This window comes from Mytilus edulis, chromosome 8 (assembly GCF_963676685.1).
Source record: "Mytilus edulis chromosome 8, xbMytEdul2.2, whole genome shotgun sequence".
Lineage (NCBI taxonomy): Eukaryota > Metazoa > Mollusca > Bivalvia > Mytilida > Mytilidae > Mytilus > Mytilus edulis.
Genome location: NC_092351.1, coordinates 11,550,592 through 11,577,453, shown reverse-complemented (window position 1 = coordinate 11,577,453; position 26,862 = coordinate 11,550,592). Strand labels below are relative to the sequence as shown.

The 26,862-nt window shown below is 32.2% G+C and overlaps 1 protein-coding gene and 1 long non-coding RNA gene across 2 annotated transcripts in view; one reads left to right on the top strand and one right to left on the bottom strand.

Annotated features, from left to right (window-relative positions):
• LOC139484823 (uncharacterized) overlaps positions 1-26,862 on the bottom strand; it is a 452,262-nt gene that overhangs the window by 322,411 nt on the left and 102,989 nt on the right. The window lies entirely within an intron of this gene.
• On the top strand, positions 4,982-11,009 carry LOC139486895 (apolipoprotein D-like). Its single transcript, XM_071271953.1, has 5 exons — positions 4,982-5,137; positions 7,072-7,202; positions 8,918-9,003; positions 9,564-9,656; positions 10,591-11,009. The coding sequence occupies exons 1-5, from the start codon at positions 5,009-5,011 to the stop codon at positions 10,800-10,802; spliced, it is 651 nt and encodes a 216-aa protein (XP_071128054.1). The 5' UTR covers positions 4,982-5,008; the 3' UTR covers positions 10,803-11,009.

The window sequence follows — 26,862 nt, the reverse complement described above, 5'->3', positions numbered from 1 at the left end:
TTAGGACAATTAAGGTAATTTCTATGTCCGATGTGTATACGGGTAAAGCGATTGTGTAGGCTCTTCAATGAACCTCCCTTTTTTGTTTGTGGAGAAGCAAACAGCTGGCACTGTCATTTTTTAGAGGGAGGAATTTTTGAATAGCCAACATGAACGGTTGTCGTACATGTATCTAGGTCAAATATGTCAATTTCGGAATGCTACACATTGCAGTCATTATAAATGAATTATTAATAACATGTGCATCATTTAAGAGTTTGGAAATGTTTTAAGTTAATAATAACATTAGATGTATATTTCATTATAATATGTTATTTGATTTGCTAACTAGCAATCTCGTGATATTCCTTAATCAATTGCATTATACAGTGCAACTTTTCATTCATGATGACACGAGGCCCCACAATAAAGTGCACAGGTAAATGAAATAAAAACTTGATAAAAGGCGTGTTTTCATGATCCTACAGGAAAAAAATGTGATTATAAGTATTGAATGCTTTTTATGTAACTTTATAGGGTCGTAAAAGCGCTTCATACAAAATGTACTTCGGTCAACGCTTTTACACCCCAATAAATTTACAAAAAAGAGCATTCAATTCTTAAATGAAATATATTAAATGCATGCCAATTTGATAAATTCATTATTCTGCAGTAGTCAATATTCGCATGTGCAAAAAATAATTATAGGATTTAGAGCATGTGTTTATTCATAAAGCGAAAGAAACACGTCATATTAGAATATGTTGTTTTATTATTTCTAAATGATATTTTGAGAAATAAAAAAAGTAATTAGCATTTTCATTTTGGTCTTGTCAGTATCGAGGTTGGTCCTGTCATTGCCAGCGTTCGTATGGTCACGTTTCGGTTTTTCATGTTTTTTTTTCGATATTCTTTTCTTATATTTATGTTTTAAATGATTTAATAGGTCCTGTCATTGTCAAAAAGAAATTTTGAAAAAAAAGTTATTTTAGCATTTTCATTTGGCCCCGTCATTGTCGAGGATGGTTCTTACAGTGTCATTGTCAGCGATGGTTATGTCACGTTTTATCCAGCTTTTGAAAATAAAATTTCAATATTTTTTCTTAAATTATGTATTTAGAGATGAGATCTTTTTATATTTCATATTTGATAGAAAGATTTTTAATAACAAAAAAAGTTATTGGCATTTCATTTGGACTGTCATTGTCGAGTTTGGTCGTTTGGGTGACGTTTTCTGATTTTTCGTTTTTATTTTTCTTGAATTTTTTTCTTATTTTTATGTTTCTAATGATCTAATCTTATCACATTTCAAACATGTCAAATTTGACGTAAATATTTTATGAGAAATAAAGAAGTTATTAGCATTTTCTTGTGGTCCTGTCATTGTCAACGTTGATCAGGTCACGTTTTCAAAAGCTTTTGAAAAATAAATCTATATTTTTTTGGGCTAAAACTATGTATCAAATGATTTATTTCAAACTTCAGGTAAATCTTAGGAGAAATCAAAAAAGTTATTAGCATTTTTCATTTTGGTCATGTCATTGTCCTGTCATTTGGTCCAGTCATTATTGCGATGTCTGTTGTCAAAAAGGCTGCTATGCAAATTAAAAAAGTTCTAGTACCGCAAAGTTTTTCATATGCTACGACAAAAACACATGACTTTTTGTTTTAAAAGATAAACACAATCTGTTTTTTATAAGATTATTTGTAATTTCTGTTTTATATAAGTATCTTATAGATTTATGTATTTTCTTTTACAAATAACTTTTATCAATCAAATGTTCATAAATATAGAAGAAGAAAACACGCCATTTCGTATTGTATATAAATTTATCAAATTAAAAAAAATTGCATTGTTGACTTTTGCATGAAAATTAATATAAATAATCTTCCCAAATGTTATTTTACAAAGGTTATTCATGAACTAATTTTTAAGTTAAATCAGTCTAAATGATACAAATCAGTCGAAAAATGCATCTATACCCGACATGGCACACTTTGACGTCGCGAAAATAACATTTTACGTTAGCAACGTCATTACCATCCCTGTAACTTTATCAAATAAGTATTCCAGTTAAATGTACATAATTTCACTGCAATATTCCTGGTCAGTTTTAATCAGTGAAATAGGGACTTGTATTTGCCGATCGCATCATTTCATTTCTACATAACACACACAAATGAGAGTTTTACTTCCTATGACGTCATATTAACTTAATTAATACAGCAGTAAAACAAAGCAAACAAGAAAGCTGTCACTGATTAAAAAAAAGCAGAATAAAGATTAAAAAAAAAAACCATGCCACTGCTTAAATTCATAAAGTTTTAGAAGAAAAGTTAAATTAAAGAATATTTCAAGGTCAGTATCAGAACCAATGTATGGTTTTTGAGAACTATATGATTCTTAGCTTTCATATAAATTATGTACATGGATGTCTCCAGTTTATTAAAGCGTAATCACATAAATCCTATGTCCACGCGTTGACAACAGTGATAAAATAACGCTTTTTTGTATTATTTCGGTATTTGTTGTAAAGATAATGCTTGTACCTCACATAAGAAGGCCTTAATTTGACCTTGATATCAAAAAATGAAAAAAATATTCTTACAAGACATTCTAAACTATGATAATTTTATTGCCAAATGGACACCAGATTGATATATTATGAACACTTAACAGCAGAGTGGTCATTTGCTTTATCACATCAATGTCATAAAAATGTCCAAAATGATCATTTTAACTATTATAGTTTGTGGATTAAGTCGATGACCCCGTGCTTTACCAAAAACGACATTCTGTTTCAAGATATTATTATGACCCTGTGCTTTACCCAATGATGAAAGAAACGAGAAATATTTTAAAGTTTTAATTACAAAATGCAGTTCAAGTCATCATGGAATATCCGAATAGCATAGAACTGCCATTTACTTGCCAATAAGTGACCAGATACTATAACCTTAATTCCTTCTAACAGGTAAACATTAACATTACATTACTTTCTGTGTGACGTTTACATTCTGCGTTCAAACACTCGACTCTACACTAGAGTTGATGTGAATGCAGTCACAGGACTTCAAATATTTCAGTCTTTTATGAGTTGATTTGAAATACATATATAAGTAAGCAATGCATGTGATTGTTAAATTTGATAGATGCTTTTTTTTCTAATTGAGATTGTGACACAGTGATGACTGCTGCACCCCTATTTTGACAATTTTACCTATTATGTCTTTTTGTTCACGCATCGATGTTAATATAACGAAATTTGATGCTACTGTCATATAAGTGAGAGGTGTAGCGCTATAAAACCAGGTTCAATCCACCATTTTCAACATATATGACAGATATCCATTCGTTTGATGTGTTTGAGCTTTTTATTTTTGCCATTTGATTACGATTTATTATATATAGATATGAGGGTCTAAACGACAAAAGAGATGATTTTGGCTTCCCAATTGTGAATTTTCATATTTAGACGAAAAGTTCAAAATGGTAAAGTTAAAATCATCCCTTTGTAAATTTTATGGACGCCATCATGGGTTTACCGTTGTGGAATATCTGTTTCACAGATGATATCGGATATGTCCCTTATGTCATAACTACAATCTCGTTCACTTTTCACGAATGTGACCTACCGAGTTAGACTATTTACCGGCTTTGTAATAACATGAGCAACGCGACGGGAGCCGCGTGTTAAGCAGGATCTGCCTACCCTTCCTGGGCACCTGAAATCACTCCCAGTTTTTGGTGGGGTTCGTGTTGCTGTTGATACTTGTGTCACTTTAACCTAGTGTGTCTTTGTTTTGTTCACACATCGTTGTCAGTGTAATGGAAATTGATGCGACTGTCATACAAATGAGAGGTTTAGCGCTTTTAAAACCAGGTTTAATACACCATTGTCTACCTTTGATAATGCCTTTACGAAGTCAGGAATAAGACAGATATCCATTCGTTTGATGTGTTTTATCATTTGATTAAGCCATTTGATTTGGGACTTTCCGTTTTGAATTTACCTTGGAGTTCAGTATTTTTGTCAGCATGCTTGTACCAGTAAAAGTTGCTCATCGTCTACAAACAAGCCATACAATATAAAAAATCTATCCATCATTAGTGGTTCTTCTTCTCACGGGTGGAAAAAGGGGATTGACCAGTTTGATCAGTGTAGAACAAACTCGTTCGCTGTTAGGATGTATGATTTCATAGCCAAGTCATGCTTGAATAGTGACGAGAAATTGTCTTGTATAGGAAGTGTTTCATGCTCTCAGTGTAGTAAAATTAAAATATCCCGCTAAAAATATCAGATAGGGTCACCGCTGGATTCATATAAAAAGAAACACTATCAAACATAATTATTTTCCAGTGGCAGCCCAAAGCCCTATATTCTGGTGACCTTACTTTAAAAGCCTACTCGTCTTTAACATGCATGAAATATTTGACAAGTAATGATAATCAGGTAAAAAAAAATTCAATCATTCAAATGTTTTCCCTCTAAATGAAGGCTTCCCAACACAGGTTTTGAAAATTAACATATTAAATTTGAGGGTATTGAGGATTTATATGTCCGATTTGAGGTTTTTGAGAATTTACATGTCAGATTTATGGTGTTGTGGATTAACATATACAATTTTGGTGTTTTGAGAATTTCTGACACAAATATTTGATAAGACGTTGACATAACACAATTTGTATTTGTATTCGTTGTTTCAAGGACAGACTTATATAACGTGACGATTATCCTCTAAATTGTGTAAAGGATTTATATTACTTAATCTTGTGTCTATTTTAGTGAAAAAGATGAACGATTTGACAGATGACTTAAAACTAAACGAACCAAACAAAGCTAAAACAGAATCCGGTCATTTTATTTTATTCCGAGCATGATTGACGTTTATTGTATTATTAAACAGTTTATGCCGTGCATGATCCTTTTATTACTAAGATAGGTTATATGTGGTAACGTTGTTCACGTTAACCTTTACCAAATGAATTAACATATACGAAAAGGTTTACAAGGCAGTTCTTACTAAGATGGTCGATTTTAATTTCATTTGTAAACTTGTATGCCTTCTATGCGTACTGGTACCTATATTTGGACAGGTAACACGACCAGGAGTATGCCCGAATGTCCGTCCACAACCTGGCTTTGATTTGAACAGGGTAAGTCAATTTTTAAAAATATATTTTCTATTCAGCTTGTTTGCATAGCTAAATACATTTACTTTCAGGCTTCGTGATGAAGACCATACTTTGAACTATAATTATGGTTTAGTTTTACAAATTTGACTTCAATAGAGAGTTGTGTCATTGGCACTGATACCACACATCTATAAAAATAAACCATGAAGTATGAGTATAAAGATTAGAAGATGTGGTAGCATTGCAAATGAGACAACCCTCCCTCATTATCATGACTCAATTACAAAACGTCAACAATCAGGAAAAAAAATACCACATTATAAGCTTGAAAAGGCCTCGAAATGACAAATATTAAATAATGCAAACGAAAAAACAAACGGCCTGTACAAATACTAAAAGATGAAAAATCAAAAAGTGCATTTATATATAAAATAATATACAGTTGCATGTAGGTTTTGATTTATTGATAACAAAATACATTTTCATACCGATGAAAAAACTATTCTGAGATATAATTACAGTGTTGAATTGGTAATATTTTAGAAAAAGTTTATTTAAAGGATTGATGAGTTTACCCAACATGCACAACGTAATTCATGGGCTTGGTGAACAATATCACTTTAAAAAAATTGGTTGACTGTGCTGTCCTGTTTGATTATACGTTTTTTACAGGTTAAGTCATGCTACTAAACCAAATTTGTATATCTATGACATAATGTAGTAATATTGTGTAAGTATTTTGTGGTTGACTAACTTATTTGCAGGTACTATATATATATATAACGTGTATCAAAAATCTAAAGAGCCACTACAGCAACAGACATAGTGAACGTTCTCGAGTTGGCATATATCAATACTCAAAGATAGTCTCAAAATAGTGCCAAAGGAACATCACTATACATAAACTTTTTTTCTGGAGTTTGTCCACATTAAGAAAATTTGTATTGCTTGCTTCCAGGAAGCAAGTTGCCGACACATTTTTCGTACGTAGGTGACCTTAGCGTGACTATTTTTGTAATCATCCGGTGATCACAATACGCATGGATATGTTCCTGAAATGAACTATCATCTGATTGTACATGTTATACACGTGCTCAATAGCCATGCTTTTTTGTTGATTGTTTACTATAAGGCAATCATCGGGAAACTACGGCTTCTAAGCACGAAAATCAATAAGTTGCCATATTTTCACATCATAACTGACACAGAGAGAAAAACAAATTGACGAGTATACGATTTGTTTGCGTTACAAATTATAAAATCGTGTACAGATTACTAATTTTATGGTATATACATGCATTGTTTCAAGGGTTGGATAAACGTTAGTTTTCACAAGTCACTCGTTTAATAAGACTTTAATTCCTTCAGAACTGTCAACTGTCTTTGAAACATAACAAGCTTTAAGACGAAGGATTGAAAATGTATACGTAAACTTCGCCTTTGTATTTTACACTCTAGAGCTTTTTTAAAATTTCTTTGAGTGCATATTTTAATGCATATTTCAATATTACCAAAATGTGCTGTTGAATTTTTAACATGTAGCCTTTACATCACAAATAATGCGATGTAGTAAGTAAGAAAGAGTAAAAGAATCACAGATGTACACATACAATAAGAAGGACTCCACCTATCTCGCCATATTTTTCCAGACAATACTTTTTTTTAGATTTTTAGAATATATTTCAAAACAACTCTGTACGTTTGTACATAATTACAATATAATTCTTCTAGTTTTTCTATCAATAACACTATTTGTCAATAAGTATTATTTGTAGTTTGTAAAAGAATAACCGGTTAAACATTATAAACATTAGAAGATCGGGTTGAATCCAACTGATACAATAAGTAAGTTAAGACGAACGAACGAACGTTCAAACAGTTCAGTTTAATTTTGTCTTTATCCACAACAAGTTGTTAACTACTTATAACAATAAGGGACATATTTATCTTTTTAGTTTCTCGGACAGTGGTACGAAAGTGAGAAATTTTTCTTCATTCCGGAAATTGGACTGAGATGCAACTCTGCACTATACACCTTGACCGGAAATGGGGCTGTGAGTCTCGTAATTTCAGGCATAGAAACAAGGTAACTATTTGTACAACTATTCTTTACAATATGTGTATCGCTCCAAAATGAAACATGTTATTAAAAATTTAAGGGCAACTTAACAAGCATATACATACGGAAAAATAAATTAACGGAAATATTTTTAGAAACTATAGGTTTCCAGATTCAAATATATTTGCGAATTGTAAATGGTAAATACAATGGTTCTACCATATCTGAACTGACGGTAGATTTGGATTTTTTATTCAGTTCATCTAGTTTATGTATAGTTTTCTGGCCATTTTGGCTCTCAAAGTTTAGGTGTATAATTTGATTTATTTAGTATGTCGCTATCTGGACCAAGATGATTTATACAAAACTGTTAATAATGCATTATGCTTGATACATTGTATGTTCTTTCATCCACACATTATTTTGAGTAATTTGAAGAAGAAAAACATGTTGAGGTCTGAGCTTGTGTGGATTGGAATAATTGTCTTAAATTTATTCATGATTATTTAAGCTCTTATTTTTTTAATTTAGTAATTATCATAAATAAAAATGCTCTGGTGTTCAAAGCTTTCAATTGTTTTTCTTAACATTTAATTCTATAAAATAATTGCAGGCATTTTATAAAATGCCTTTCAATTTTTCCAGGCATTTTGTAAAATGTCTAGAAAATTCAGTCATTATGTATAATGACTGAATCTTGCAGGCATTTTAGAAAATGCCTAAAGTTTTCAGGCATTTTACAAAATGCCTAAAATTAAGAAAATGGCTGTAACATATATATATATATATATATATATATATATATATATATATATATATATATATATATATATATATATATATATATATATTAACCAGCACGTTATCGTATTTTTATAAATACAATTTATAAATTATTTTCTAATATGAAATGATAAAATAATAAAAGCAATACCCTACCATTACAATGTAATTTTAAGTCATAATCATTATTAATCTGAAATATTTTTTTAGGTAATCCTAGTTTTCCTTAATGTTTACAAGTGCAATTGTGTCTCATACGTTTAGATCCACTCAATGGACTTCCCGTTGTTAATAACAATTAAATTAAACTTACAATCTGAAAACTGAATTGGAAATTTTCTACAGTTAGAACCTTCAATAAAGAAATAATTGATGCAAGATATACTTTATTGCAGTTTTAACATGGTTATGCATGTTCGTGATTATATTTGCCAAAGCGAAAGTGAGGGCTAAAATAACACGAATATAATGCCTTCCTATGTTCAAACTACAATAAAGTATAGCTTTCATCAATTATTTCGATTCTGAATAGGACAATTAAGGTAATTTCTATGTCCGATAAATATAAGTGTAAAAGCGTTTGTGTAGGCTCTTCCATGAACCTCTCTTTTTTGTTTGTAAAGAAGCAAACGGCTGGCAATGTTCAAAGGGAGGAGAACTGCCAGCATGAACGGTTGTCGTATCTTAGTCAAATATGTCAATTTCGGAATGCAACACATTACAGTCATAATAAATGAATTAGTAACATCATGTGCACCATTTAAAAGTTTGAAAGTGTATTAAAGTTAAAAAAAAAAAATATTAAGTGCATGTTAATTTAATAAAATTCATCATTCTCAGTAGTCAATACATGAAATATACGCATGTGCAAATAAATTTTATTGGATTTAAAGCATGGGTTTGTTCACAAAGCGAAAGAAGCACGTCATATTAGAATAACCTTTTTGCTTACTTTGCAGTACTGGAATGGTACGTTCGGTTTCTGGAACAGGTATAAGTGCTAGTCCCATAGATCCTGGAAGATTTGTTTTTCAGTTTTCTCCTGGTAAGTTTACATAGAGACGCAAGTTTATTAACTAAGTTTTCTTTCAAATGATTTTTAGTCAATTACTAAAAACATATGGCGTTAATATGATAATACATATTACTGTGACCTTGTTTGTCTAAAGGAACACATTCGTCGAAAAGGTACAACTATATATTATTAATATCACACTTCATTTTGTAGCTGTTAAGTTGTGTTTCTATCATTTGCGGTACAATTTGAACTATAGTTAAAAAAGTATACAACTATTCCATCCCATGCCATTTACAATATACACCATACACTGTATTTATAGAACCAAAGATAAAGCCGACTAGGTACCATAGCAATCGACTTACACTATCTGTACACGTATGCATTTTATGGTAATTTGACCGAGTTATATCTGACTCTTGGCAAAGTGATTAAATATATATGACTCAACGGTTTTAATTGACATCCAGCTAATACAACTTTAAAAATAACTTTGTATATTTAGATAACTTTTCAATAGACAATTGATGTGTACGGGATTCCCGTCAGAATTTGACCATTTTAATTTATGTGTGTTCTACATTAAGTTGCCCCACCAGAACCGTATTGGGTATTAGATACAGATTACGAAGGCTATTCCGTGGTATACTCATGCAGACAAGAAGGCTTTCAAAAGATAGGTAAATATATTTAGAAAAAACAGAACAAGTCACAATCATATGAGCGTAGTCAATTATTTAAAAAAATTCTTAATAGATAGATATATATTGATTTGAGTAAGCTTCCAGCGGCAAGAAAATCATGTAAATCATGACAGAACAAAGTAATGTAATATAAATACGAATAGTATGTTGTACTAGACCGGCAAAATAAGCTTTGGTTGTTTATGAAATATAATCCTCCAAAGCCAAAGCACAAACAACAGACGAACATCACCAATGGGTCTTCAAAACAGCGAGAAACTCCCGCAGGCGTACTTCATCTGGTCCCTTAACAATAATGTATACTAGTTCAGTGATAATAGACGTCATAATAAACTCCGTAATATACACAAGGAACTAAAATTTAAAAATAGTGAATTCTTTGACCAATCGGCCACCAAGTTCCCCGTCTTTCATCAAATATTAATTATGCATAATAATGAGTGTTATTGCTTATATAGACACTGCGAAATTGCTGAAAGTTGACATCTCAATAAATTTGATAGACCCTAGGTTTACAAAAATGAAAAAGACATCAGAAAAATACGAATGAATATAAAATGCTGATGTGATTTTTTATACAAATCCATTATATTAGAAGAAATAACATACAGGTGTATCAGACAAGTACAAGTCGTACTAATTAAAACTGAATTCAACTGACAGCGAAAGCAGAGTATTGTGCTGAAATGACTATGTGTGGTTCTGTATTGATACAAAAAAAGTGGTACACACTTTTACGATACAGGCTTTAGAAAAGACCCATTCAGTTAAAACGCAACACATCCTGTATAATAGATAACAAACAATGTCAAAATATGAATAAAGGAGACGTGGATGTTATTATTTTTTAAATCGTTATCAGTTGAAATCTTTACAAAATACAGGTTTAAAGTTATCTCTTTTTTTCCAGAAAGTGCTTTTATTCTAACTAGAGCCAGGACAGGTTTACCAGCTGCCATAAGAATTCAATTGTACAGTAAGTTATTGGCATCAGGTATCAATGCATTTGATTTAATACCAACCGACCAGACAAGTTGTCCAGCACCGTCACCTTTCCTACCACCACCTCTTGCTATACCTGGCGTGCAGATCATACCACCAGCTGCTGAGATATTTGTTTAATCACTCTGTTAAGCAGGGGAAAGAAAGAAAGTATTGACAGATAGTATATAAATCTTCTTTGGTAAAATATATACTAGTATAACATTTACTCATTCTAAGTATAGGAGACGTAAAATTGAACATCGTCTGATTGAAATTATTATTTATAAACAGTTTTTGTAAAAAAATAATACAGTATCAAACATGTCAATTTGTTTTTCTAATTTTCTGCAGTATTTGAATATAGATCACAATTATGTATCTGAACGACGCTGCTAGTTGTTCAGCAGAAAACTAGGTAATACTTTGCTTTTGCAAAGCCGCTTGCGTATGATAATTTTATACTAAAATGTTAGGACACCTCAATTTTTTCAATAAAGTGTTTGGCTCAATTCTCTTTTTCAGAAATTTTGATATTTTTGTCATAGAATCATTATAAATATTTTTTTCACAATTTTGTGAGAATTAAACAAATTTTAGTTAAGTGTTGGTACCACCTTCAAATACATTAACTATCACGTGTACGTGCATTGATTTGATTTCATGTTTATAAGCACCTGTATGCTGCAGTTCTTGATCATCCATTAAAAACTTAGCTTTTATAAAGATTATATGATACATGTATTTATGTGGTTCATATTTCTGTCTCTTTTTTTACGTTATGTCTGGGAATTTTATCTTATAGCCGTATTATAACCTTCTCTGTTTCGGTCCCATATCACATTTGTCCCTTGCTTTTTTAATGTCAAGCAAGTTAATGGGTTTAGAAGTATTAGTTTTATTTCCTTTTATCCTTACAGTTTCATTTAATATAATAACGACCAAATTGTCAGAGGATTTCTGATTAATGTCACATTTGAGGTGTTGTTTTCAACTATGCTCAACTACATGTACTTTGCAGTTATTTTCTGCCATACTTATATGTAAACTGTTTACCCTGTATATTAGCAGTTATGTTCTTCTTATTCGTTAGATTCTCCTGAAATGTCTCTTTTAATCTTACAAGTAAGCTATTAAACTAAATAGATTGGATTGTCTTTCTTGCTCCGTTTTCTGCCCATTACTGAGTGAAATGTAGTAGACAAAACTTTCCTCGAGCCCCAAATGTGTTCCGGTTACCATGTGAACATTACAATAGGAGAAACTAGGCTAAGTGCACAAATGACACATTTTCATATATCCCCTAAAGAAATATACAATGATTTTCAATAGGGGATTTACTCTTCAAATTCAATGTTTTATGTTCAATTATTTTTGATGACGATGCATGACCGAAAAACATGATACTTTCAGTCATTTGGAATCATGAAATCGCATTGGGGAAAATCATAAGCGAGGTAAAAAATGTACCTATAACTTTTTTTCTTTTTTTACCAGAACCTACATATATATCTTACTTTAGGCGCTCACTTATAGACTCAGGTCAATGTCATTTGCAGATTTTATATTTTAGTAGGTTACTTATTTGTACGAATGTGAAAACTATTATTTCTAAATGATTAATCAGTTATTTATTATCGTACACAATATACGGACTATTTTGGAAAAATAAGTGTTTTGAATCCTTTGGTTAAGGCATTACTTATATGTTAAGTCAGAACAATAAATTTATCTGAAGGTTTTATTTAGCAATATTTCTAAATTATATATACATGTGTATATTATTGCCAAACATAACCATTACAGTTGTCTTATGTGATATAACGTAATGTTGTTTATTATTACTAAATGATATTTTGTCCTTACATATTTATGGTTTTGACATTACGTATTCATGTTTCGATATAACTAACTATGCAATAGTCATAACTTAATGATATGTCGATGTTAAACGATATAGTTTCATATTGACTTGATACAGTTTTACCATTACTTATTCTAGTTTTGTCATTACTCAGCTAGGATTCACCATTATTAACTGTGGTTGTGTCATTATTCAATGTGGTTTTAAGGTGGTATGGGAGTCTAAAATAAAAATGATAAAATTTGTTCATACTTTGCCAAAACATAGTATCTATTGATGTATGTTGAAAAATATAATAAAAATGATATGTCACCACGCATTTTCTCAAGCTACAGGACGTGACAAAATGACACATTTTGTATGGATTATAACGAAACAAAAACTAAACAAAATGATAGAATTGTTAAATACTTGAGGAAAAGATAGCTTTTATACAATGCTTTGAGAATATTAAAAGAAAAGGTAGGTTCACCGTACGTTTTTTCCGCCTAAAATACAAAGTAGGAAAATTCCATGTAGAATCCTTCAGAAAATGCACTGTTTTAGAGTTACCTCCCCTTAAATGTCAATTTAAAAAAAAAAACAAAAAAAAAAACAACCAAAAATAATCAATATTAGCAAAAATATTAATATTTATAAGTTATATTCTTATAAATTGGTTCTTTTAAATGAAAATTTACATTAAATATCTGCAGTCCTGTATCAAATTTTGCTTACTTGATAGAAAATCTGGACCTTTGGTTCTCTGTTTTTTACAATCCAAGATGGAGGAAGACACCCATACCACCTTAACATTACATTAATGTAGTTATTTCATTACATGATTTGGTTTCGTATTGATCAAACCAATTCTTTATTCGGCATTAACATTACATAATGATGTTTCTAAATGTGACGATTTACATTACATGATGTGTTGTTAACAGTATTTGATGTAGTCTTGTCATTCTTTGATGTGGTTTTCACATTACTTAATGAGGTAAAAACAAGTGAACATTTCGGAAAACAATATATTCTATTTTTAAACCAATTTCCATATATGACGTTTGTGTAATGTACTCTTGATGAGTATATCGCTATCCGTTGAGGTAAAGTTCAAATTAAAGTTCGAGTTGTTGTTTAGAGTTATTTGCACAGGGATTGTTTTCTTTCCATGGGACAATCCACTTATAAGGGGGATCCAGTCAGTGTTAAAAGATGGTTCCCAACCCAGGAGAAGACCGGGGAGGGTATTGGTTCCCACCATATGTCCCTATTCAAATACAGTGATAGTTTAAAAACACCTTCTTTTCCATGCATCCACCCCTTTGCAACATGCGAACCTTCAATTTATCGTCCAACCCTTCTAGTTTCTTATTGGAGTATATGAACTTTAAGTTCTTTGTCCCACACTCCTAGATTCTGGTTGCAGTTAATGTTTATGTCCAATTTATGTATTTTGTGTACGAAATAATTCTTATTTGTCAAACGTTCATAAATTAAGAAAAAAAGCGTCATTTCTTGTTGTATATGAATTTATCAAATTAAGAAAACGAAAATGCATTGTTGACTTTTTTTATGAAAATTAGTACAAATAATCTTCATACGTAATCATTTTCTAAAGTGTGTTCGTGAACTCATTTTCAAGTTTAAAAAAAAATTAAATGATAAAAAATAGTACAAAAAATGCATCTTTCCCTGGTATGGCACAGTTTGGCGTTGCGAAAATAACATTTTACGTTAGCAACGTCATTGTATACCTTTAATTGGAAATGAGTTACTAACAGTGTTACATAATGTGTAAATACGAAATAAGTATTTCAGGTTAATGTACATAATTCAACTGCAATATTCCTAGTCAGTTATAATCTGTGAAATAAGGACTTGTATTTGCCAATCATCTCATTTCTACATCAGAAGAAAACTGAGGTTTACTTCCTATGACGTCATATTAACTTAGTTGATACAACATAAAGACAAAGCAAATAGGAAAGATATCTCTGCCAAAAAAAGCTGAATAACACTGTCACTGCTACAATTTATATAGGTTTAGAAAAAAAAGTTGCAATTAAGAATATTTCAAGGTCATTATCAGAACCACTATATGGTTATTTAAGAAATAATTCATGGGGGCTTGAATATATCGTTATTTTACCACGGGTTGGCCCTTTATGACAAATATTTTACCCTGAGCGATAGCGAGGGGTAAAATATCGGCATAAAGGGACAACCCGTGGTAAAATTTAGATATATTCAAGCCCCCATGAATTATTTCGATTCTGATAAGACAAATATAGCAATTGTTTTGGTTCAAAGCGCACTAGATGGAGGCAAATATTTGCCGTTCCCATAAATTAACCCACTTTAAGATTGGCGGTAAAGAACGGAGCAAACAGATTTAGTGACATGCTCAAACTATTTAAAATAATATATTTAGATAGATTTGGATGAATTTTAATGATAATTTACTTATATATCTTCTATGTATATAAAAAAGGGCTTATACCACATTTTAGTATTGTTTGTTTACGTTTCATTCTGGTGATGATTTTCGGTATCAGAAGCGTGTATTTTCCTGCAAAATGCTTAAACTATTACGTTATCATTCTATGACGTCGTGTACTCCATCCATAAACAATCATATGACGTGGGAGTACAATCAGAACAGCCCAACCAATATATTCATATTTTACCACGGGTGTGTAATCAAAGCGTTTGAAGGACGTCATGTTAGAATGAGAACTATATGTGTCTTAGCTTTCATATATGATATGTACAGGTATGTCTTTAGTCTATTAAAGCGTAAACACATAGCTATGTCCACGCGTTGATAACAATGATAAAAGAACGCTTTGTATTATTTCGGTATTTATTGTAAAGATAATGCTTGTACCTCACAAAAGAAAGCATTAATGAGACCCCTGATATGCAAAAAGGGTAAACTTATTCGATCAAGACATTCTAAATTATGTTAATTATATTGCCAAATGGACACTACATGTACAGATTGATATATTATGAACACTTAACTGCAGAATGGTCATTTGCTTTATCACATCAATGTCATAAATATGTTCATTTAACCTATAGTTTGTGGATAAAATAGATGACACCGTGCGTTACCCAAAACGGTATTGTATTGCAAGATATTATTATAAATATTACCGCAAAATATTTTTGCAAAACTTCACTAGTGTTTTCAAACATTTAATTTCCAGTTTTACAGTACATGCATGAAGTTTGAAGCATAAATAATAAAATGTGTCAGACAAAAAAAAGCACAATAAAACACACGAAGAATTCAAGGAGCAAATGAAACCTCTCTGATGGAGGTTTTCTGTGGTCTAACAGAATATCAGCCCTTATCAAACATAACTTATTTTCCAGTGGCAGTTAAAGGTCCATCATTCTGGCGACCTTGAAAAACGTGATCATATTCAAGTACAAACCAATCAATAATGTAGAAACTTCATAAAATAATTTTTGGAATTTCATACACAGTATCTTGCTGCTAATTTTGTTAAAAGGCTTCCAAACACAGGTTTTGTTGATAAATATGTCCGATTTGGATTGTTGAGAATTTCCGACACATATATTTGATTTACAGGTTGACATAACAAAATTTTCGCCACTTTGTATTTTTATTCGTTAATTCAAGGACAGCCTTAAGCCTTAATACCTTAGCCGTATTTAGCACAATTTTTTGGAATTTTGGATCCTTCAATGCTCACCTTTGTCTTTATTAAAATTTTGATATGAGCGTCACTGATGAGTCTTATGTAGACAAAACGCGCGCGTCTGGCGTACTAAATTATAATCCTGGTACCTTTGATAACCAATTTAGCTTATATAATGTGACAAATATCCATCACATTTAATTTAAAAAAACAAGGTTTATATAACTGCATTTTAACATGTAGTACTTTAACTTCTGTATGTTCTATGTGTGAAATTGAATGGGAAAAAAGAAAGATTTGACAGATGAGTCCAAACTAATCGAACCAACAAAAGCTATAAATGAATCTTGTAAATGTTTATTTTTACAGAGCATGATTGACGTTTATTGTATCATTCAACGGTACATGATCACTTTATTACTGTTAAATAAGTTATATTTGTAAACGTAGTTCACGTAAACTCTAACCCAATGCATTAACATATAAAAAAACGTGAACAAAGCAGTTCTTTCAAAGATGGTCGATTTTAATTTCATTTTTAAAATATTATGCCTTCTATGTTTCCTGGTACCTATATTTGGACAGGTAACACGCCCAGGAGTATGCCCGAATGTTCGTACACAACCTGGCTTTGATTTAAACAGGGTAAGTCAATTTTTCAAATATATTTTCTCTTCGGCTTGTTTGCATAGCTAAATACATGTATAACAAAAATATGTGGTATTAGTATAGAAATTAGAAGAGGTGGTATCAATACAAATTGGACAACACTCCCTCAAGATTCAATGACATAATTTCACAGACAGCAATACCAATACCGCATTGTAAGCTAAATATGACAAATGTAAAATAATTCACACGTGCATGAAACCAAACGGCCTGTACAAAAAACAAATAAATGAATAATCGAAAAGGTGTATTTATGTGCATGAAATAACATCTAGTTGAGTTTTAATTTATTCATAACAAAATAAATTGTTATACCGTTAAAAGAACAATATTCACAGTTCTCATATCTAATTTTTCATCTAGAATTCTATTAGTGACACTTTTTGTCAATAAGTATTATTTATAGTTCGTAAAAGAACAATCGTATAAACAGTATACACCTATAATAAGAAGATCGGGTTGAATTTAAAATAATAAGTTAGTGAAGACGAAAGAACAAAAACTTAAACAGCTCAGTTAAACTTTGTCTATATACACAACCAATTGTAAAGAACTTATAAACAACAGACATATTTATTGTTTTAGTATCTCGGACAGTGGTACGAAAGTGAGAAGTTTTTCTTCATTCCGGCAGTTGGACTGAGATGCAACTCTGCACTATACACTCTGAACAGAAATGGTGCTGTGAGTGTTGTAAATTCAGGCATAGAAGCAAGGTAACTATTTGTAAATTTAGGCATAAAGATAACTCTTTGTATTTACCATTCAACTCATGATGTTAATCACAGAAATAAGAATTGAAGCATGGTATTAAAAAATAAATTAGGAAACCTACCTTGCATGCATAACCGTAAATTAATTACCAGAAATATTTTTAGAAAATATTGTTTTCAAGATTCAAATATATTGCAAAAATTTGAATTATAAATACAATTAATTTATCATAACGTAAATTAAACTTAGAATAGATTAAGATTTGTTTTCATCTAGCTCAGTCCAATATTTCTGCCTGCTTTGGCTTTCATATATGTCGGTTTTAGTGAATTTAATCGGATTGACGCTCTCATAGCCAAAAGTATTTATATATATACATGACATGGGTAAAATATGTTTGTTCTTACTGTGCTATAATCTGAATTATGCACAGCTAAGGTGTACATTAACTACCTCAGATATACTGCATAGTTCAAATATATTCTTACATTTAGGGGCGTTTCCTGGATTCTGAAAGGGGTGTCACTATGTATTCTATAAAATATCAACGATTGTAGCGAGACTAAAAATGTTACGTTGTCCAATGCAAGGATGAACATTCTATTCGCCCCCCCCCACCCCACCCCTCCCAAAATAAAAACGAATTGGCCATCTGACTCAAAGTAACAAAAAAGGTGATTAATGAAATACCTTGTACAAACATCGTAGTGTTATATATAATAAGAAAATAAAACTTGATAGATCGATTGTTGGTATTTTCACGTCACCTTTAAGCATCACATTTTGGCTAGTTCGTGACGCTCAGTCTTTATTGGAAGAGGGAGCTGGAGTGCCCGAGGACAACTACACACCTTTTCTAGGAAAACTGATAGTTTTTAATCAATTAATATTGGCGGAGTACGCCTTCAAACCCTCAGTGTTGACTGTCTAGTGATTACAGTAGAAGAACTACTTATTTTTGGAAAACGAGGCCCCTGATGAAAGAAAGATTTCTCCCTCCTCTTTTTTTATCTAAACTGGGACATAACATATTTTATTTTATTTTGTGTATACACTGTAATTCTTAAGTCAGTTATCATGTTTTGAAGAATATTCAAATACATGAAATCTGATTTGAATAAGTTTTAGACTCAATGATTGGAAAGAGAATCGTTGTTTCTGTTTATTCAACATTTTGAATTTATGTACTAACATCCTCCTCGGTTCATCTTCCTCTAAGCATATCATTAACGAAAGAAAAGCAATTTATCTTTACTCAATAACACCGATTTGAAAGTACAATATGTCAAAGTATCATTCGTCACTGATTGCAAAAAAAAAAAGATGAATTTTAACAGAAACGATAGAAAAAATTAGCAATTAAATCGCAAATAAAGTAACAATTTAGGAAGAAGCCTTAATATAAAAAAAATATTTAAAAGAGGGACGAAAGATACCAAAGGGACAGTAAAACTTACCAGCCTCTTACTACATAAAGGCGTCTTTTCCCCCTTCTTTACTCTACAAGAAACTCAACTAGGAACCGTGGATTGCGGAATATCGTTTGGGTATTTCTAAAACGTTCACGTAAATTGATGGCGTCATGTGTTAAAACAGTTATTGGCCAATCAAATCGGTATATTGGATTTATTCTGCACGGCTCGTGTGACCCTTTATCATGAACTCTTACGTCGTTCGGGTTTATCAGGGTCACCGAAGCCGTGCAGTTAAATCCAATATACCATCTTGTGTGGTCAATAACTATAACATAATATTACAAAAAATTGTAAACTTTGCATTATAAAAAAAACAAAAACAAAAAAGCCACATTTTCACTTTTCACAAATGAAATTTTTAAATGAGTATCTGATATGAAATAGAAAATTATATAAAACAATACTATAACATTACAATGTTATTTTGAAGGATAATCTTAAAGATATCTAAACTGTTGTGAACTATAGTAAAACAAGTGCAATACTGCCTCGCACGTTTCGATCCCAGTCGCGGATCCAGAAGTTTTTTATAAGGGGGAGGGTGCTAATTAATCTGAGGGAGGTTCCGCTCCAGTCATGCTTTAGAGGTTCCCTATATAATCAACCAAATTTTTCCCGCAAAAATAGGGGGTCCAGGGCACAAACATGAATCCACTTTTGAGTCTACCAGTTGTTTATAGCAATCAAAGTAAACTTACAATTCAGTAACTGTTTTTCTTTTCTTTTTTTGCAGAACTGGAATGGTACGTTCGGTTACTGGAACAGCTATAAGTACCAGTGCCATAGAACCAGGAAGACTAGTTGTTACGTTTACTCCGTGTAAGTATGAATAATAAAGACGAAAGATTTATAACTTTAGTTTCTTCAAACAGTTGAAAATATATGATGTTAGTAAGATACCTTTTCAAATGAACATTTAATGCATCAATGAAGTACACATTTATTATATATCACGCTTGTGTGACTAGTAACATTTTTATCCTTTGCGGTACGACTTTAACTATATTTGAATATGTATACAGCTGTACCACCACAGGCAAATTAAAAACATACACTGTTTTTTAAAGTACCCAAGACAAAGCCAACTAGAAAACATAGCAATCGTATGGAACGCCAAACTAACGTTTCATGACCATTTTAAATATATGATGTGCACTTGTCATTATATGTTGTGCAAACACCTTTATATGATGAACATATATACTTATATGATGTGCATACATACATCGAGTGATTGTCCTTTTACATCGGCCCTCGGGGCTGATATTGGTTTCCCGTGTGATACAGTATGCGAAACAGATTTTTTCCATGTATTATAAATAGTAATTTAGCTGATCTGTAAAAATAACATCTCCATGCCTTATATATCATGTACTGTAGTACGACGCTAGATTAAAACTGACGTGGAAAGGTAACACCCGACCACCGAAAGCTTCGTTTTTATGAAGCCAAGGTGGTCGTGTGGTCTAGCGCGCCGGTTACAGTGCAGGCGATTTGGTGTCACGATATCTCAGTAGCAAGGGTTCGAATCCCGCCGAGGGAAGAACAAATAAAATTTACAGATCTAACATTGTTGGGTTGATGTGTAGACGAGTTGAATATATAGAATGTACACAGCCATGTATCACCATCACTGCAGGTGATCCGATGGATAAATCTGTTGTAGAGTTGTCACTGGTTTAGACGTACTTATAAATATAATTATTTCTGTGACTGTATCTAACATTAATTTGTAGGATCCTTTACTATAGATAATTTAGCTGATCTGTAAAAATAATATCTCCATGCCTTATATATCATGTACTGTAGTACGACGCTAGACTAAAACTGACGTGGAAAGGTAGCACCCGGCCACCGAAAGCTTCGTTTTTATGAAGCCCAGGTGGCCGTGTGGTCTAGCGCGCTGGTTACAGTGCAGGCGATTTGGTGTCACGATATATCGGTAGCATGGGTTCGAATCCCGGCGAAGGAAGAACAAAATGTTTGCGAAAGCAAATTTACAGATCTAACATTGTTGGGTTAATGTTTAGACGAGTTGTATATATATATATATATATTTTGATAAATAAAAAGTCCTTGGTACAGAAAATATAATTTAAAAGTAAAAAACACAAAAAATCACATCATAAATCGAACATTGTTTCTGTTAGCGCTATCACCGCATCTCCAGCGGTTCATCAGACAGAATTGTTATCGTTAATAGTAACGACTTGTGACGTTACGTTATAGTAACGACTTGTGACGTTACGTTATAGTAACGTCATGCGGTAGTTGTATATATCTTACGGAATTTTATTAACGGACCGAATTTCACTTCCTATTTAGTGTGGGCTTATAAAGTTCAATAAAATATTGTTCCTTGGCTTCACGCGGAATTTTATCTTCGGTCCACATCCTAAAAAAGGGATATATTTTAAATTTTCCCTTTCCACATCGGTCAAAGTGTTCAGAACAGGGAGAATTTCGAATTGACGGGTCTTTTATCTGCTGTTTATGAACTCTCACTCTATCAATTAGTCTATTTGTTTGACCTATGTAGTTTTTATTACAAGTGGGACAGGTTGCACAATAAATGACATTTTCCGATTTGCAGTTCATGCTTTTATTCGGTTTGATTACTGTGCCGGATTTCAGAGTTTTACTTTGTCCCACTTCTAGCATTTCGCACGTTCCACATCTGGGATCCCCGCATTTTTGTATTTCTGCTACCTTCTGTGTACTGAATTGTGCTCGTGTGAGAAGTTTCTTCAGATTTGGTGCTTGTCGACGGCTCCCAATAAGCTGTGATTTGTCGACAAGATCTTTCATTTTCTCTGATTTGTGAAGAATAGGTAAAAACCCTTTAGCAGAATTTAAGATCTGGTGATTACGTGGATTATGAGTTATAACAAAAGGAATTGATTGTTGTTTATCTTTTTTGTCTTCCCTTGATACTGTTTTTCTTAGTTCAGCGATTGGAATTTTCAATGCATTTTTAATTCCATTTTCAATTAATCTGACTGGGTAGTTTTGTCTTTTTAGATAATTTTTCAATTCCTGTAGTCTCTTATCACGTAACTCCAAATTTATTACTATTGTGCATATACGTCGGGCTAAATTAAAAGGAATATTTCGTTTGGTATGTGACGGGTGACATGACCTAAAATCCAAATACTGATGGGTATCAGTGGGTTTACAGTATAAGTCCGTTATTATTTCTTCTTCTTCCTTGATAATATTGATGTCTAGGAATGGGAGTTTTGAAGAGCTGGAATCGTAAGTGAATTGTATTGATTCATTTAAGGCATTCAGCATTGAATGAAATTTATCTAGTTCAACTTCACTTTTTGTCCGCTAACAGAAACAATGTTCGATTTATGATGTGATTTTTTGTGTTTTTTACTTTTAAATTATATATATATATATATATATATATATATATATATATATATATATAAGTACGTCTGAGTCAGTGACAACTCTACAACAGATGTATCCATCGGATCGCCATCAATGATAGTGATACATGGCTGTGTACATAATGTATATACAACTCGTCTAAACATCAACCCAACAATGTTAGATCTGTAAATTTGCTTTCGCAAATTTTTGGTTCTTCCCTCGCCGGGATTCGAACCCATGCTACTGTGATATCGTGACACCAAATCGCCTGCACTGCAGCCGTCCCGCTAGACCACACGACCACCTTGGCTCTCAAAAAAAGAGCTTTCGGTGGCCATATGTTACCTTTCCTCGTCAGTTTTAATCTAGCGGCGTACTACAGTACATGATATATAAGGCATGAAGATGTTATTGTTACAGATCAGCTAAATTATCTATAGTAAAGGATCCTACAAATTAATGTAATATACAGTCACAGAAAATAATTATATTTATAAGTACGTCTGAGTCAGTGACAACTCTACAACAGATGTATCCATCGGATCGCCATCAATGATAGTGATACATGGCTGTGTACATAATGTGTATACAACTCGTCTAAATATATATATATATATTTACGGGATTTTATGACACGGAGTATACGAACTGTGAAAGTACTTTAATTCGTGGGCATCAATTTTCGTGGTTTGAGCAACATTTACTTGTTCGTGGATTTTTAAAATCGTGGAGTTAAGTTTTCTATCAAATTTTTTTTTTAAATTTAAGCCATTAGAAACGAAGGTTACAAATTGTCTGGATTGAAAGAAATGCAAAGTAACATTAACCTGTCTAAACGACCCGGCACAATAATTAACCCGAGATTGAGTGATCAACAGATTAAAGTTGATTAGGTCATAAACATGTCAGCTAAAGAAAACAATTAAATAAACAAATGCTATAAACGTATCTTGAAATGTAAAATATTTTTTATCAAAAGCCATCCCAGCATGAAATAATTATTCCCTGTATGTACGAGAGTTATGAGGATATATGAACACTTTATCATAGCATATCAATACCGAAAATCTGTCTGTCATCGATCAAAATACTGTTTATTTGATTTAAAAAGATAAAAAATTGTATAGTTAAGGTTTTAAAGATTAAATGGGTCTAATCTTGCCTGCCGTTGTAGTTCATAGTGCATTTGCCCTGTGACAACTATAATAGAATTCTCAGATTTAGCGATGTTCAATATGTTCTTTCGTCATATCAGAAGTCAAACCTACATGCAGTCCAAATAATTATGACGTCTTGAAAGGCTGTTATATTATTTTTCTTTGTCGATGTAAGGAGTCAAAGAAAAAAATATAATAGCCTTTCAAGACGTCATAATTATTTGGACTACCCTACATGGGGTTATTTCTATGTCTTAATTTTGACAACGGTTGTTTTATTTCGTTGGACACTTTAATTCGTGCATGGAGTCATTCACGAAAATCACGAAAATTGGTTCCCCACAAACAAAAGTACTTTCACAGTATAGGATGTATACGGGTTTTCATGCTACGGAGTATACGTATATGATGTATACGGGCTTTCATGTTACGGAGTATACTAATTTAATGTATACGGGCTTTCATTTTATGGGGTAAACGTATATGATGTTATACTATACGGGGTTTCATGTTAAGGAGTATAATTATTTGATGTATACGGGCTTTCATGTTACGGAGTATCCGTATTTGATGTATACGGGCTTTCATGTTATGGAGTATACTAATTTGATTTATACGGACTTTCATGTTACAGGATAATCGCATTTGATATAAACGGTTTTTCATGTTATGGAGAACATGTATAAAATTTTGATATATACGGGCTTTCATGTCTAATGGTTAAACGCATCTGATGTGTACGGGCTTTCATGTTACGGAGTTCATGTATACGAATTTACATATATTGGCTTTCATGTTACGGGGTAAAAGAGGGACGAAAGATACCAAAGGGGACAGTCAAACTCACAAATCTAAAACAAACCGACAACGCCATGGCTAAAAATGAAAACGACAAACAGAAAAATAATAGCACACATGACACAACATAGAAAACTAAAAAATAAACAACACGAACCCCACCAAAAACAAGGGGTGATCTCAGGTGCTCCGGAAGGGTAAGCAAATCCTGCTCCACATGTGGTAAACGTATATGATGTATATGGGCTTTCATGTTAAGGAGTAGACTAATTTGATGTATAAGGGCTTTCATGTTACGATGTTAACGCACTTGATATATACGGGCTTTCATATCACGGAGTGCATGTATACAAATTTGATGTATACGGGCTTTCATATTTAAGAGTTAATCTCATTTGATGTATTAGGGACCTTCCTTTTTTTAATTTTCCTTGGAGTTCAGTATTTTTGTGATTTAACTTTTTTCAAGTTACGGAGTATAATTACGTATTTGATGAATATAGGCTCTCATTTTTATGAAGTATTTCATGTAAAAGGACATTAATATTCCACAGTATTTGACGTGTCTGGTTTTAGTTTGTTTTGTCAAGTGTTATCCATTACATAATGAACAATGAGAATGGTACCATTTTATAAAATTGAGAATGGAAATGGGGACTATTTCAAAGATAACCACCCGACCAAGGAGCAGACAATAGCCGAAGGATACCAATGGGTCTTCAACGCAGCGAGAAAATCCGGCGCCCGGAGGTGTTCCTCAGCTGGCCCTTAATAAAATTGTGTACTACTTTAGTGAAGATGGACATTACACATCTCTATGTTTCTATTGCATATATTGTATTCAACTATTTCACATTCAGTTACACCGCCAGGACAGTATTGACACTGATTACGAAAGCTATTCCGTGGTATACTCATGCAGACAAGATGACTTTCAAAAGATAGGTAAATATATTCAGAAAACACAGAACAAGTCACAATGACAAGCATCGTCAATTAGTTCAGAAATTCTAAATAGCTGATTATGTTGATTGTAGTTAACTTCCAGCGGCAAATAAATCATGCATATCATGACGAGGACAAATTATGTTATAGTTGTTGACCAAGCAAGTCGGTATATAGAATTTAATCTGCACAGCTCAGGTGACCCTTATTAACCCGAACGACGTAGGAGTTCGGGTTATAGGGTCATCCTGAGCGCGTGCAGATTAAATTCTATATACCGATTTGATTGGCCAATAACTGTTTTAACACATGACGTCATTAATTTACGTGAACGTTTTAGATGTGAACGATTTTCCGCAATCCACGGATCCTAAGAAAGGGGAAAATACGACTTTCATTGGTGAGTTTTAAATTAACAACTTTTTTTGGGTTTAGACTTTTTTGTAAAATTGCGATTTAATGGTAGATTTTTTCTTTATGTTTCTGTTTAATCTATTCCCATTTTTTTTATTTAATAAGTGACGATTAAGACTTTGACAATTTGAGTACCTTCAAATCGTTGTATGAAAAAAAAATCATAACTGAAAGGGTTATTGAGTTTAGATTAATTGCTTTTGAATATCTTTCCATCAATGATGTGCTTTAATAGAGACAGATAAACCGAGGAAAATGTTATATTACCTAAATTTTAAATGTTGAATAAACAGAAAATACGTTTCTCTTTCAAATCTTTTCCTCCCCTTCCCCCAGATTTCTTTGTATCTACTGTATTAATTTTCAAGACACGTCCATCTAAATGAAGTCTGATTGATCTCCAGCTAATCTCCTTGTTTTAAAACAAACTTAAATATGACCTCTTTAAATTCGATCCAAAAATATGGGGAATAGATATTGAAAAAGTCGTTATATTAAATTCCATTGAGTCTAAAACTAATCCAAATCAGATTTCTTTTATTCGGATATTCTTAGATACATTTCTTTTTTGGCGGAAATGACCAAACATTGTTTTAACTCTCTTTCTGACTTTAAAACACTGATTTAAGATTGATGTTGTACGCAAAATATAATAAGAAAAAAAGGAATGAGAAACCTTTCTTTTTTCCTATTTTGAAACTACAATGTTTGTACAAAGTTAAATTTTGTCGCAATTTCAAGGCAGAAGTCGGATTCGGGGGTGGGGACGAACATGTCGTTCACCCTAGGATTGGACAAAGTATCGTGTTTTGCCTTAAAATCGTCAATATTGTTTTAGTCTCGCTACACTCGGTGATATATTTTTTTTAATTTGATAGAATAACGCCCCTGTCAACATATAGGAACCGTCTCTAAAGGTAAAAATAGATTTGAACTGTGCAGTATATCTGAGGTAGTTAATGCACACCTGTGCTGTGCATTATCCTGATTATAGTACAGTAAGAACAAAGAGATTTTGCCCATGTCATGTGTTAAGTATTGTGAATATGATCACTCTGTTATACTAGACCGACACAATGACAGTATAACCGTCCAAAGGATGACATATCATCATACCAAAACAAGATA

What these genes read in the sequence shown, in the direction of transcription:
- LOC139486895 (XM_071271953.1), top strand. Translation starts at nt 5,009, where the DNA reads ATGGTCGATTTTAATTTCATTTGTAAACTTGTATGCCTTCTATGCGTA. An exon ending in ATTTCAGGCATAGAAACAAG is followed by an intron (nt 7,203 to 8,917) that starts GTAACTATTTGT and finishes CTTACTTTGCAG; the next exon opens with TACTGGAATGGTACGTTCGG. An exon ending in AGAAGGCTTTCAAAAGATAG is followed by an intron (nt 9,657 to 10,590) that starts GTAAATATATTT and finishes CTTTTTTTCCAG; the next exon opens with AAAGTGCTTTTATTCTAACT.